At 34.3% G+C, this 14,817-nt stretch overlaps 1 protein-coding gene across 2 annotated transcripts; it reads right to left on the minus strand.

Moving 5' to 3' along the window:
* Positions 1-1,345: 1,345 nt before the first annotated feature.
* LOC107830896 (autophagy-related protein 9) lies at positions 1,346-9,725 on the minus strand. 2 transcript variants are annotated; one of them, XM_016658573.2, is made up of 10 exons: positions 9,121-9,725; positions 5,968-6,614; positions 5,418-5,738; positions 5,051-5,273; positions 3,884-4,063; positions 3,570-3,776; positions 2,881-2,958; positions 2,717-2,787; positions 2,493-2,603; positions 1,346-2,403 (listed from the first exon to the last, which is right to left on the minus strand). In XM_016658573.2, exons 2-10 carry the CDS (start codon positions 6,543-6,545, stop codon positions 1,596-1,598), a joined length of 2,577 nt encoding a protein of 858 aa, XP_016514059.2. In that variant the 5' UTR covers positions 6,546-6,614; positions 9,121-9,725; the 3' UTR covers positions 1,346-1,595. The 2 variants fall into 2 exon arrangements, with proteins under 2 accessions (XP_016514059.2, XP_016514060.2); XM_016658574.2 differs by having other exon boundaries at positions 9,487-9,656.
* Between the last annotated feature and the right edge of the window lie 5,092 nt (positions 9,726-14,817).

Here is a 14,817-nt window from a genome sequence, read left to right on the forward strand (position 1 = left end):
AATCATGCTGAGATAATAGCCATTCATGAAGCTAGTCGGGAATGTATTTGGTTGAGATTAATGACTCAACATATTCAAAAAATGTGTGGTTTTCCTATGAAAAGGGATAATCCAAATACATTATACGAAGACAATGCTACTTGCATTGCTCAATTGAAAGGAGGATACATTAAATGAGAGTCGGAGACAGAACAAAGCACATTTCACCAAAGTTTTTTTTCATACATAATTTTCAACAAAATGGTAAAATTAACGTTCAACATATTCGTTCATGAGAAAATTTGGATGATATATTCACTAAGGCATTATCAACCTCAATATTTGAGAAGTTGAGATAGAAGATTGGAATGCACCGACTTCGAGAAATAAAGTGATGTATTCATGTGGAGGAGTAAGATATGCGATGTATTCTTTTTCCCTTAGCCTAGGTTTTGTCCCACTGAATTTTCCTGATAAGGTTTTTAACGAGGCATCAACTAAAGCGTATTACAGATATGTGTACTCTTTTTCCTTCACTAAGATTTCTTAGTAAGGCTTTAACGAGACATATTATCTATCTTTGGACATCTAAGGGGAAGTGTTGTAATACTATTAGTAGATGTGGATGTCCAATATTCCCACTACTTTTATCCATGATGTAAATAACCTCCAACTACTCCTCACTCTTATGATTGTAACTCCCACATCTCCATAATCTCTCCCCGTGATCTTCCCCCATGATATCTATTGTTTATGTCATGTTTAAGACCATCCTTTTGTAACCTTCTATGTAATAGTATAAATAGGCATGAATTGTGATATGGGACATACTTGAACACTTGATGAGATAAGAAAGTTATATCTTCTTCTCTTATTCTATTACTTATCTTCTTGTTTTATATTGTTAATTTGAGCTTAGTTTCTTAACATATTTTTAATATTAATTAACAGATTTTCCTTGGCCACCTTTTTGGTTATTGTTAAAACTATTCATGTAAAAAGGTAATGCACATTTTGTTTTCCTTTATATTATTTTTTTTGCCTGTTTGTGTAATTAGTTAACTAGTTGGATTATTACGAGCCTGTCTCTCCCCTCTCTTTTTTTTTTTGGCCACCGGTCACTAGTTCCGTCTTCACAAAGATCAAGATGAAAGAGCTCTATTCATGTACAATGCGTACAAATATCGAATAAATATAGTTAAGTGAAAAAAATGTATATAAAACACAAATTTCATGCATTCATTTGTTTGGTATATTATATATAACACAAACACCATGTGTGAGGAGTCTGAACTTTAGAATTATGAGGTGACAATAATTTCAGTGATTTAAGGAATAACAACTGCTAATAGTAATAACCAAAGGGTAAAAGGAACATGAAAAGAAATACTTGCTAAATTGAATTATGTACAGAGAATGTCTTCACATTTTTAGGAGGAGCAACGATGACATTCACATCCAATCACTTTCCAAACGAACCTGAGGCCCTTTCCAGAAATCTAACCTCACAATCAACTATGCACAATAAAGAATGTAAATATGAACAACTTTCTTTAAAAAAGACAACTTTTGAGACCCAGAAATTCATAACATTCCTAGTGTCTTTAGAGATGAAATTAAACAAGATCTGAAGGATCTAACTTTCTTGTGGGGTTTTCTGAGGGCCTTCTATAAATACCATCAAAAGGAAGGTTGAAGTCTCCAACCGAATCGTCCATGAAGAAGGTATTGGCCAACCTATTAGAATTCTTAAAGTCAAGGTGCTCGTGCTCATCTTGACTTCTGTCAGAGAAATTATCATAATAATCATGAGGATTGCTATTGAAATTTGGAGGTTCAAGAAAACTTGTCTGGGGATCTGCAACTTGTAGTCGAGTTCTATCCCACCACTGGCTCCTGATAGATTGCGCCATGCTACTTGAATCATCGTGATGTAGGATGCTCTCCCTTAAAACAGGAGCGGATGCGGTAGCTTCGAGATGACTTTGAGCTCGGTCCTCAAATAGGTGCCCCCAGTTGTCATCAACTGTATCCTTGATTTGCACAAAATGAGATGGCATCCAAGGATCTTTAAGGCGTTCATTATCACTATGAGATGGCCTGGATTCAATGCCTCTTGAATCACTACTCGTATTGTGAGGATGCGAGGTATAATACCAATCAATAATGTACCTCTGTCCACCATCTATTAACCACATTGAGCCAAATCCAGCTCCCAAGTTGTTGAGAGGCACTTCCCTGGAGAACAAGTTATTTCTGTCACTTGAACCTCTAAAGTTGGGATTCCAGTGCTGTAACTCTGAAGGTCGATATGCAGGTCCTATATCTTGCACCTGCAGCTTTTGCTCTCTGAACGTTTTGAGCGTTGATAGGAACTGTCTTCCTTGATCATCAGGTTCCCAGGAAGGGTAGCTATTTAGAAAGCTGCAATTGTTTGACATGTAATGTTATTCAAAAGCGTCTTAAATCCAAAAATAATCCTAAAACAGGCTGCAAGTAGTCATTAGACCAACCTCAGAAATGATTTCTCCATTTTCCCTTGAGAACTTCTCTGCAAGCGGGCGGAATTATATGGCGCTCCATATTTGCTATTGCCATGATTCAGAAAATCAAACACGCTGAAGCTGCGAAGAAAAAGACACTATATCAGTGCTTAATGATTGAAATGTGCATGCTCCAACAGTGGGAGCCACCAAAATATGAACGCATAAGCAAGTAAGCTGGTATAATTACTAACCTGCACACATGACCAACACCCTCGACATGAACAGTGAAGTCCACAATGAAATGCAAAATGGCATCTACCCTCTGTGACAAAAAATATTCAACTATTACGGACCATCATCTCAAGGATTCTCAAGATAGGTAAGGTAAGGAAATTATCCTTAAAAACAAGATCACCTTTGGCACAACAAATAGCAATAGACATGGTGTAAGAAAAATTGAGGCCATCTCCTCAAGTAACATCATTCCAGTATACTGCGCAGTGAGTTAATAAGAAGTCAATAACAATCTCACACAGTAAAAAGTACTACACGATCTATCTGTCGACAGTCAAACTCTTGCCCCTGGTTATACATCAATGAAATTCTCTGGAGAAGAATATGACTCCAAATAAAGGGATCAAAAGCCTACCACTGGAGCTACTTAATTTATTTATTTTGTTGATAAATTACAATAATTTAAAAAGGTAAATATGGAAGGCTACACAGAAGAGTCAAACTTCGAATCTAATATATATAAACCAACCAACCCTCAAGCCTGGAACTGAAAAGAAGTAGAAGGGTTAAATCGCCAAAAAGTGAAATTAAGAAAGATCATGATAATGATCTGTCTAGTCTGAATTTACAGTGTATGATTAAGCTCTATTGAAGCAATATTTAGTTATTAACTCTAAAATGGATTGTTTAATGAGTCAACACCTTATTGTGGTAACGAATTTGCTTTATTTCATAAAAAATAAATGATTTTCTTGAGAAAACTAATAATATGCTCTTAATGAAATCATTAAATCTAGACATTGAGTTACTACAATGAAGTGCCCCTTCTCACATTTATCTGCTTATAAGTATCCGTAGGGCAAAAAGCACCTGAAATAAAGTTTCAAACTCAGTTCGTACAGCCTCAGTATTTTCTTTCCCTCGCCATCTCTTTGGCATATAGTGTGTATGTTGGACAACAAGTGACATCGCTCCCTGTGGGTCAAGGACAAGAAGCTCATCTGTTATTGCAGCCCTGCTTATAGCTGTTATAGTTCCAAATACAGCAGCATACCAGAATAAGTTGCGACCAAATATCTGCAACATTTGAAGCAAAAGAAAATGCAGTATCAGATAGTGCGAATAGCATAAATGAGCAACTCTGCAAATAAATATTTGTTGGTTGTGGAAGTTTAAGTTTTTACATGGCCTTCCAGCAGAGATTCTTCTAGAAATGCAATGATAATAAGAACAGCGGCAAATCCACCGGAAACAAAAGAAATGAACTTTGCGACGATAGATATAATAGGCGATGGGAATTGCTTTAGATAATCAGAAGCATGTATGACACTGCTGGTGATGCGATGCTTAAACAAATGGTCAACCTGAAAACAAAAAAGACGCGCATAAATATAAAAGTAAAAGCCATAACAGAATTCAAGTATGTGGATGGAAAGTACCAAATAATTTGTGGAGCAAAAGAGCTAATAAAACCACAGCTCACATTCTCACTAGAATTTTAGCTCACAATATATACACATGCACAAAACCAACCAATTCCACCTCAAACCCAAACTAGTTGGGGTTGGATGCATGAATCTGTTGTAGTCATTCCACTTAACCCATTTTATTTGGCTCACAGTCTATCTGTTACATAAATATGTTACAGAAAGTCTATCGTGCAATAGAGGGACTACGGAAAATATAGAAGCAATATACAGCTAAAAGGCGATAAGCTTGACGAGTTATAGTGACATTACCCTATACCCATACAAGTAACCTGAAAGCAGGCGAGAAAACGCAGTATGCTAAACACCTTTGCCCTTCCCAAGTCCCCATTCCCACCCCTCACCTCCAAAAAGAAATAATACTCCTCTGTATATGTGGTAAATTTTCCTTTTTACTTTGTCCCATCATTTGCCCTTCCCAAGTCCCCATTCCCACCCCTCACCTCCAAAAAGAAATAATACTCCTCTGTATATGTGGTAAATTTTCCTTTTTACTTTGTCCCATCATTTGCCCTTCCCAAGTCCCCATTCCCACCCCTCACCTCCAAATACTCCTCTATCCCATTTATGTTGCACATTTTCCTTTTTACATTGTCCCAAAAAGAATGATCTTTTTCTATATTTAGAAACAACTTCACTTTAAACTTCCTAGTTTACCCTTAATGAAATAATTTACAGCCACACAGAAACTTGTTTTAGGCCACAAGTTTCAAAAGTCTTTCTTTCTTTCTCAAAACTCTGTGCCCGGTCAAACACCATCACATAAAATGGAGTAATAACCAAAGAAGTGGGATCAAAAGGCAGATCCAAAATGACAAGTTCCATGTTTCTCAACCTATCAAGCTCATACCAGAGAAATGATACCTCGTTGAATTCCCTAAACATCCACTTGGCAAGATTTGACCATCTCCGAGACGATGCCGTACTTGGATGGTTGTAAAACTGTTCAGCATGCCTCAAGAAGAGATATACCAGCATGAATATGACGAGGAACGGAGATAGGAGAAGCATTAAAACTCCAACAATCATAAGCCTTTTCTTTAATGTTTTAGGATCAGAAATGAATTCCCTCCTTATACAAAAGTTTCTGCAGAAAAAAAAAACACCAGTTAGATTGTAGGAGTGGAGAACAAATTAGTAAAGACATATGGAAGAAAACAAACTTCATTTACTTAAATTAGAAAGCACTACATGGCAATTTGACCGCAAGGTAGGGCATACTGTCAGATACCTGTCAAACATGCTCTGCAGTATGCACCAATTTAAGGTCCATTCAAGGGTTTTTGTCAGTATTAAACGACTACGCACTCCATTGGGGCCACATTTGATAGTTGGACCAGCGCCAGGTACCCAGTGAGAAATAGGAAAAGCGAGGAGCCCTTTGTTAAGCATTCCTATCAAATAATTTTCCTTCCGCATTAATCGCATAACCACATCATGAATAGAAAGATTCTTGACTACACAGAGTTGTTGCAATTCTTGTAACTGAACAACCCTTTCAAGAATAGATGCCCATGGAATGGTTTGTATCTCATTGTCTGTCACATGAAGACTGCACAAAAACATAACACCATTGTGATTAGCTAGAGGAATGAAAGACTCCAACACTCTCATAGTGATGAAGAAGTATTGGCAATCAATGATAACATGCAATATAAGAAAAAAAAACAATCAGTCAACATCTTGAGTTTCCATTAATTATAACTAAAGCAAGAAAAAGAAATGAATGACATGTCACAAAATTTGACTTCCAGAAAATCTTTTAAGATGTTTCAGCGCACCTTCTGTAATAGAACTGACGGATTGCCAGGGTTTCTTTTAGCTGTGCGAAAAACCTCAAGAAGCAAAATATCCAGTAGACAGAAAATATCCCCAGGTAACCTAAAACAATGGCTTTAAAGAGCGTAAGAGGCTTCAATGGGTGCAGATGAAGAGCTTCGTTGGCCAGATCACAAGGCTTGATTCCAGATTCCACAGCATCCATTCCACATTTTGCGTTGCGGAGTCCATTCCAATCAACATACAACAGAAAAAACCCAGAAAAGCATATGGTGAAAGCTAGGCTTAGAAGCTCAAATATCCACTTTATAATAATGCACCATAATCCTTTCTCGCAATAATAGTTGTAGAGCCTCTCGAAGAACAGGTCCAGATCAGCAATTGGCTCAACATTCAAGCTCTCACCATTAAGAAGCCCAGATGGGCTCTCACTACCAGGACTTGGTGCTCTGCGATAGTCTGACAGTTCGATTTCAGGAGGCACATCATCAAGCAACCCTGTTCTCAACGATGATTCGCCATGCCATTTCCATTTGAATATGTTAAGGCCACTAGCGCCTTTTTGTCCACTGAACATCATTCATGTACGCTGACTATATGCAAACACAGCCTGACCATTCCCCATGCACCAAGTAATTAAAATATTGCACTGAAAAGGAAAGAAAAAGAAAAAAGAAAAAGTCATTCTTCAGGTGGTCTTCAAAGTATGAACAAGTATGCTCCTACCTCAATGGGGTTCTTCATTGGTTGTTAAATAGTTTTGAAGGATAATGAACATGTAGAATCATGCTTTAGCATCCCATAAATGATAAAATCAATCTCGGAAGCATAAAATCATCAATGATTGTTTTATCTAAAGTTTTTCCTTTTCTATATATTAGTTAATACGTGAGAGTCCAGCAGAGCTCCAGTTCTGCTGTCAAGTACCGAAGCAAAATGACTACTTAAGCCTCGAGTAGAATGTCTTTTGGTCTTAGTTCTGCAAGACTCAGTTACCAGACAAACTCAAAGCATGTACCAAAGAAGACATGAAAACAAAGGTCAGAACTCATAAGATCAGCAGATTCAAAGTTCTGCAAAAAGTTAGTTAAGAAAATTCACTTGCTTGTCACACTTCCAGTTGTAAGCCGCTGGACGTTTTACACTTACCAGTACTCAAGCACATTTTAGTAATTTTGGCACATTTTAAAAAGTTTTCTGCAGATTGGAGCTGTTCATGGGTCTATGATCCTTTACATGTTGAGTTGCATGTCTCCACTCAATATTAGGACAGGAGTAGGTCTTACAGTTCCTTTCCTCCTAGTATTTCAAGGGGAAAACCAATGGTGTTTGACATGCTAATCGTGCGTTTGGGGTTTGAAGGGGAGGCATTGAATTTTTTGATGATTAAAAGGGAGTGAACCAAGGAGGAAGCATTAAAACTGCAGGACAGGACACAAATACTAGGAAAAGGAGCAGGAGGGCGGGTTGAAGAAACATGACTAGTAAGGAGGACAGACTTTTTCAAATTTCATTAATTGGCTAATTAATTTACTAGTATCAGGAGCAACGTTTACATGAACCAATAGAATGTGTGCTTCCCACATTCACAATTTGCAAATATATGCTGAATAGAAACTGAGGCTGATATATTACAACAAACATGCTTTGGCAGGTATCTGATCATGAGCTGATAATGCTCGATTGCAAGGAAGCATGTGGAGGTCAATATATTTTAAATTTGATTACATAACTACACATGACGAAGAAAGCATAGTGGGACAATTATCCTGCTCTGAAAGACCAATTACAAATGGCCAAACAAATTGAAATGGTATAGAAATGAACTTTGTGCCTAACTCAACCCCAAAAGCCATATAAGGAGACCAAAGACCCCATCTAAAATCGATGCAGTACTCTACCACACACCCTACCCCCACCGCTCACATCTAGAACGTGGATGATATAAAATGGGGGCTCAACGTCAAGCAAACCAAGAACTGAGATGCATCTGGCACTGATACCATGTAAAAAAATGAACTTTAGATCTAACTCAATCCCAAAAGCTAGCTCGTGAGGGGAGGATAGCCCAAGACCTCATATAATGAGACAAAAGACCCCATCTGAAACCGATGTGAGACCCTAACAAAAGCAACTAAAGGAGGATTTGAGGAGTTGAATTAAGAAGTTTCATAAGAGTGGGGAAAAAACCCGCAAAGATGCTTGATAACTTACATGAATTGGAGTCACTTATCAAAAAGAAAAGAAAAAAAAAAAAGCTTACATGACTCGGAGAAAAACAAGCTAGCAGGGACATTGTTGGAGGAGGAGAAGCTACACAGAGAGTAATCAAAAGGACAAGTTGGAGATCCTAATTGTACAGAAGGTTAGCTGGAGACAAATTCGAGGACGACGTGGTAAAGGAAGAGAAAGGCAATACTAAAATTTATCTCCAGAATGGCAAATGTTCATGGAGATAAACTCTACCGGAGAATATTGACAGTCTCGAACTTAAGGGGCAGAAGGAAATCCATGAAGGAGGAGTACAATTTTGTCAACAATTATACACTGAAACGCAAGGGTGGAAGCCGGTTTTAATGGAGTGCGATGCGGAGCATCAATTATTCCTTTCTTTTCGGTTAATTTTATTGTGTAACTAACATGATCATCTACTGCCATAGTTGAACAAGGTTTTACAAATTAGATAATGTAGCCAGTCAAATACAATAGCCAATGTAGTAGTCAACTGGTCTAAAAAGAAAATTGATGATTCATATAATCAACCCCAACTAATTTCGAATTAAGGCCGTCGTCCATTTATTGATATCTCAATGGTTAACAATATTCCAAAGGCAACAACTTTCTAACTACAAGCTCGGATTATCTCGTATTCATATAGCATACATTGTCAATCATGACATACTACAAAATACCCACTAATCCAATTTCATGAGTCACATATCATATTCATAGTAGAAAACTTAGCCATAGAATTGCAAACTATATGACACTACACATGCATTGTCCTGAATCCTACAATAACAAAGCCTCAGTTCCAAACAAGTTGGGGTTGGCAATATGAATCCTCATTGACCATGTTACTTCATACACTGAATCCTAACAAAACAAAAATTCACTATACAAGATAGATAAGACAAGAGAACAAAGCAATTTACCTACAACTAGATTCACTGTCTCCACCAATACCCAGCTGAAATCCTCAATACACCATAAAGTAAAACAACTTGGTGAAGCAATTCTAAGCAATTCCAGAAAGTAAACAGCTTGCCCACTATGTTCCCAAATAAAGGGATTCTAAACAATTAAAAAATCACAATTGGGAAAGTGATTTTTTTATATCAGTGTATGGACCAGCTTGCGCGTAACTAAGGCTAAAATATATGGGCTTACACTGAGGGTTATAGGGGATTTTAAACCCCAAATTATTTAGGTTTTTCTCCTACAATAAAGTGAAATAAAAACTAGTATAAATTTCCGAAACAACCTCAAAAAAGGTGGGGCAAAAGGATTAGATACTTAACAGGCGGTGGTGGATGATGAAGAAGAAGAAGAAGAAGAAGGACGGCCGCCGCCGGTCGCCGCCGATATAGGGTGGAAGAGAGTTTGGGTTGCGTGGAGAAAGAAGGGGAGAATTACGTAGCGGGGTTCCGTTTAGTTTTCGTGTACTATTGTAGATTGTTTTTCTTCTTCCTTCTTCTCCAAGTCCAATGCGTTAAAAATGAAAAGTTTGCTCTTGAGTTTCCTTTGTTTAATTAATTAAGGAGACGTGACGATGGCTACTTTGCTTTCTCCTCATCTATTTAGTACTCCTTAATCTAAAAGGTCTTTTTTTTCCTTTTTTTACCTTAGTGTTTTTTGGGCCAATTAGGTCACGGGTTCGAGCAGTAAAAATTACTTTTTACCTTAGTTTTTTTTGGGCCAATTAGTTCGAGCAGTAAAAATTACTTTTTACCTTAGTGTTTTTTGGGCCAGTTAGGTCACGGATTCGAGCAGTAAAAATTACAGAAAAGCAGGGTAATGCTACGTGCACCACACCTTTATGGTCTGACTCTTCCTGAACCTCGCGCATTACAAGAGCTTAGTGCACTGACTGCTCTTTTGTGTACTTATATGATCTTTTCTATAGTTGTTCGGGCTAATTATGTATCGAATAATACTATTTACCGAGACTCTGACAGATAAAAAGAAATTAGTTACTATAATAGCTTACTACATCACATAAGTACATGCCTCAAGTTTTGTACATCAAATTTATAGATTTTGTATAATTATTCGATTTTCGAAGCCTACTAATCTGGCTAATTCAAATTTACATCGAATAGAATGTAGAAACACGTTTTATTAATAAGGTTTAAGAGTTTGTTAATTCCCAAAAGTAAAACCTCAAGCATTTCATTAACAATGTAGGGATAAACTCATACGGAGCGTTGCAGTTAAAATTCGTAACTAAATGGTTTTATGATTGTACTAGTTAATTTTTTGATTGTTATATTGAAATAATCACTATATTTTTAAAAGTTATTTGAGGAACAACACATGCTTAACTAGGTAGCATATGGTCATTTTGTGGTTTATTGGACTCTACTTGGCCTAAAAACCGCACATAGTACTATTTGTCAAATATTATCTTTAACTTTCATCACAAAATGATTAAAGATAAATTAGTATGTTTTAGTTTTAACTATGATTTATCATACTATTATTATGAAATATATGAATAAAAATTCGAAACTATTAGCTTAGCCAAAAATAAACAAGTTGAAATAAAATCATATTGCAATAAAAAAAAAATTGTATTCATTTACTGTATTACGTCTAATAATGACTTCAAAAGGACTAAACATATTATATAATTTGAAATTGTGATGCCATGAATAACAAAGGCGAAATCATTTAAGTGGATTTCGAGATTCTCGAAATCTTTTCAGAATATTTTTTGGAGTTGCAAATATGAAAGGAAGGAATTACCGAACGTTGTAAAAAAGTAAGGAAAAAATTAATTAGAAAAATAAGGAAAAATGTAAATTTAATTAAAATGGATTTATGCAATTGTAGATCCAGCTGGAACTATGTAGATATTTTTGTCTCTTAAAAGGGAGATTTTTTGGCCATATATAGAGATAGAGCATAATCACGGGCTTGTAATTGTTCTTCATGTCCGATCTCCTATGTGGGCTTGGATCGCGCTAACTAATGGGCTAATTTCTTTGATCACCTTCGATTTTATAAAGGAATTTTTACCTAATTATATTATATTAAAAATTTATTTATATATGTTTTCTATGTTTTGAAATTTTTAATAAGAAAATTTTACCTCCTATAGCAAGGTTGATACATTATTTATTACTAGTCATAGGGTACGCGCGTTGCGCGTGTATCCATATCCATGAATATAAAATTCTTAAAAATTATATAAATATTAAATTTATCTGTCCTGAATTTTTAAATTTCTAATATTAGGAGTCCTACTTAATTCAAATAGAAAATTTTAATAAAATTTTAGATAATTTTAAAGTTTTAAATATTAAAAATTAAATAATTATTTTAATTTATAGTATAGTATTAGATGTTTTTGGAATAAAACTTGTTCAACAAACACCTTTGTGGAATCACAGAATTATAATATTTGTAATTCATTTGTTTTATATGTCATATCACCTAATTACGCATTATGCTTCTAGAAAACAATACAAAATACCAAATACATTATTTATATATTCTATACGCATTTATTAATACATTATTACTATTATCACTTTTAGTAAAAATAACATTTATTCTTGTGTCATATATACAAATACTATTTTAAGAGTTATTTCAATCCTTATTTTATTATTATTGATGTCTAATATTTGAAGTCAATAAATTAAAATATTATTTAAATTCTTAATTAGATGTTTTCTAATGCTATACGAATTACACAGACACTACAATAATTAAGCTATATGAATTGTACAAACACTACAATAATTAAGTGAATGAAACAAAAGCTGGAAATAAGAACAAAATCCGTTGTTGACATGCATGAGATCTTTCACCTGTTTCCTTTCAATCCTTTTTTAAAATATTTTTTTCTCTTTAATATAGTACTCCTAATCTGAGTGGAGTTGAAATTTTAAAAACTTTATTAATAAAACAAAACTTTCCAAAGTGGATGAAACTTTCCTAGTTTGGATCGAAAAGTACAGGAATTCTAGAATTAAAAAAAGTAAATTCTAAATATAAGGAAAATAATTAAATGAATACTCCTAATTAAGTAAATGCTCCTATATATTAGAAAAATAATTAAATAATTATTTCTAAATATTAGGAGAATGATCTAATGACTATTTTGTCCAATGTGAACTATATTTTAAAAGGGTAAAAAAGACGAACGACATTTCGCTAAGGGTCTTTGTGCTTTTAATATAGTATAGATAAATAGATACCCTTTTAAAAAATTATCTCCTATAGTTACCTTTTAATTTTTATAGCAAAATATCTATTTATGACAACTTCCTACCTTTAAGCCATTAAATACGTTATGTATTATTTTTCTCTCCCCGTCTCTCTTCCCTCTCTCCTCCTTTCTCTTTCCTCTTTCATCTCTTTTTCCCCCGGTTTCATGGATTCAGCTTATACAAACATAAACAAACTCTAAACTCTGGCTTATCACGTTAATACCATCGTATTCCTTCTTCTGCTTGTTAGCCTAATTTCCTGGCATTTGGTAGGAAGTTTCTGTGGTAAATTCTTGTTCAATTTTGAAAGATATTGTGAACCCCGAAGCGGTAGTACTCAACAAAGTTATAGATATTACAAGATATTATATTACGCCCTTTTCATCGGATTTTTGCATTTATATTTGGTTTTGGGATCACAATTGAACCTAGGGATCACAATTGAACCTATTTCTTCAACAATTGTCTTCATTTAACAGGCGGCAAGAAAGGTCTAGACCTAGCACTGCTAGGGTTAAGGTTGAACTTGATCTTCAAGGAAAGCTGCCGCAATATACGAGGATTCAATTTGTTGATGATAAAACTGGGAAGGTTATCGAGCATGTCCAGGAATTCAATTTGGGGTTGAGCAACTTGGTTTTCTGTTAATGTATTTTCAATGTATAACGTTGTATTTCATTGTATTCATTGTCTATTTTTTCATTGTAATCAATGTATCTCGCTGTATTCCATGTATTTCATTATATCACTGTCTTTTTTTTCATTGTATTTTAATGTATCCCGCTGTATTCTATGTATTTCATTGTATTCACTGTCTCGCTATATGCCATGAATGTATTCATATATTTTTTTAATTAATATAATTTATGTATTCAGATGTATTATATAATTTCTCTAAAGATTGCTATGTTTTTGGGGTATTTTTCGGTTGAGAATCTTTTTTATAACTGAAAATACAAAATTTGTGTGTTGTAATTGAGTTTGTTGAGTTATATTAGGAGTCGATTATGTTAATTGATTCACTTGCCATATAAAAACAGTGTAATCTCCTGTTTCACGCCGTGAATACAGTCAAATACAATAATTTGTCCAGCTGTAGTCCCATGTTTCACGCCATGAATACAGTCGAATACACTCGAATACAAAAATCTCTCTAGCTGTAATCTCCTGTTTCACACCTAGAAATGCTACTGTATTCATGAATACAGTAGCTTAAATACATCGAATACATCTTATAACAATAGAAAACGTATCTACAATCCGTAATATAGCAAATGGTATCTACATATAGCTAATTACCACTAAAAGATAGTGCTTTATGAAAATTTCTCTTTTAATAAATATCTAGTTTTTTCTTACAAATTATATACATTGCTTCTTAAAAGAATCCTACCTCATTATTAGTGCTTTCAATTAAGGGATTCAATTATATCCTTTCCACTTTTTTTTTCCACTCTCCTCTTCCCTCGCCTTTTTTTACATCAAAATTCATTAATCTAATCCCAGAATCTCCATCTTCTCTCTTTCCACCATCATCGATAGCTTTATATTATTAAAAAATATTTTAAAATTTGTATGATAATTGTATCATAATTATATTTGAATTGATCAATGCCTAAAACATAAATGTATCACAATTGTATTTAACTTGTATCTGGTATATTAATACCCAAAATAATACATGATACAATACTAATAAATTAATATAAAATTATTATACTTGTGCTACAAACTGTAAAATTCGTCACGAAGGCACAACTGCTCGTAATAATATATAATGAATATAAAACTATCATACATTTGTAATACAATTCTTGCAACAATTATGATAGATATAAAATTATAATACAATCGCGATACATTCCTAAAAAAATTATAATCTTTATATTCTTCAAGTTTCAATCACAACTATACATTAAAAATTTAATATAATCGTATTATAATTGTATTAGTGTTGTATCAAGTATTATTTTGGGTATTGATATATTATATACAAGTCACATATAATAAAGACTTTAGAAAGAAAGAAAACAAGATTCAATGCTTACCCACAACTTGATTCTAGAGCAATATTTTTGAATTTCGTCTGTATTACATCATTAAAAATAGAGATTTTGGATGATTAGTAAGAAAGAGAGAAATTGAATTTCAAAAGCTTTGGAAGAGCAAAAAAATCTTTATTTTTTTTTGGGGGGAGGGGGGGAGGATAAAAATGGGTAAGCAAGATTTTGGATAACAATAGGTAAACAGAATTTCTTACTGTGGGTAAGATTAATTTTGGATAATTGTTAAGAAAGAGAGAAGATGTTTTTGTAATCTTTTGGAAAAGGAAAGAATCTTAAATGTATGGGAAATTATTGGAAATGGGGGTTGGGTGTCATGTAATTGATAGGCTAGATTTAAGGGATCTTG

This window comes from Nicotiana tabacum, chromosome 16, assembly GCF_000715075.1.
Source record: "Nicotiana tabacum cultivar K326 chromosome 16, ASM71507v2, whole genome shotgun sequence".
Lineage (NCBI taxonomy): Eukaryota > Viridiplantae > Streptophyta > Magnoliopsida > Solanales > Solanaceae > Nicotiana > Nicotiana tabacum.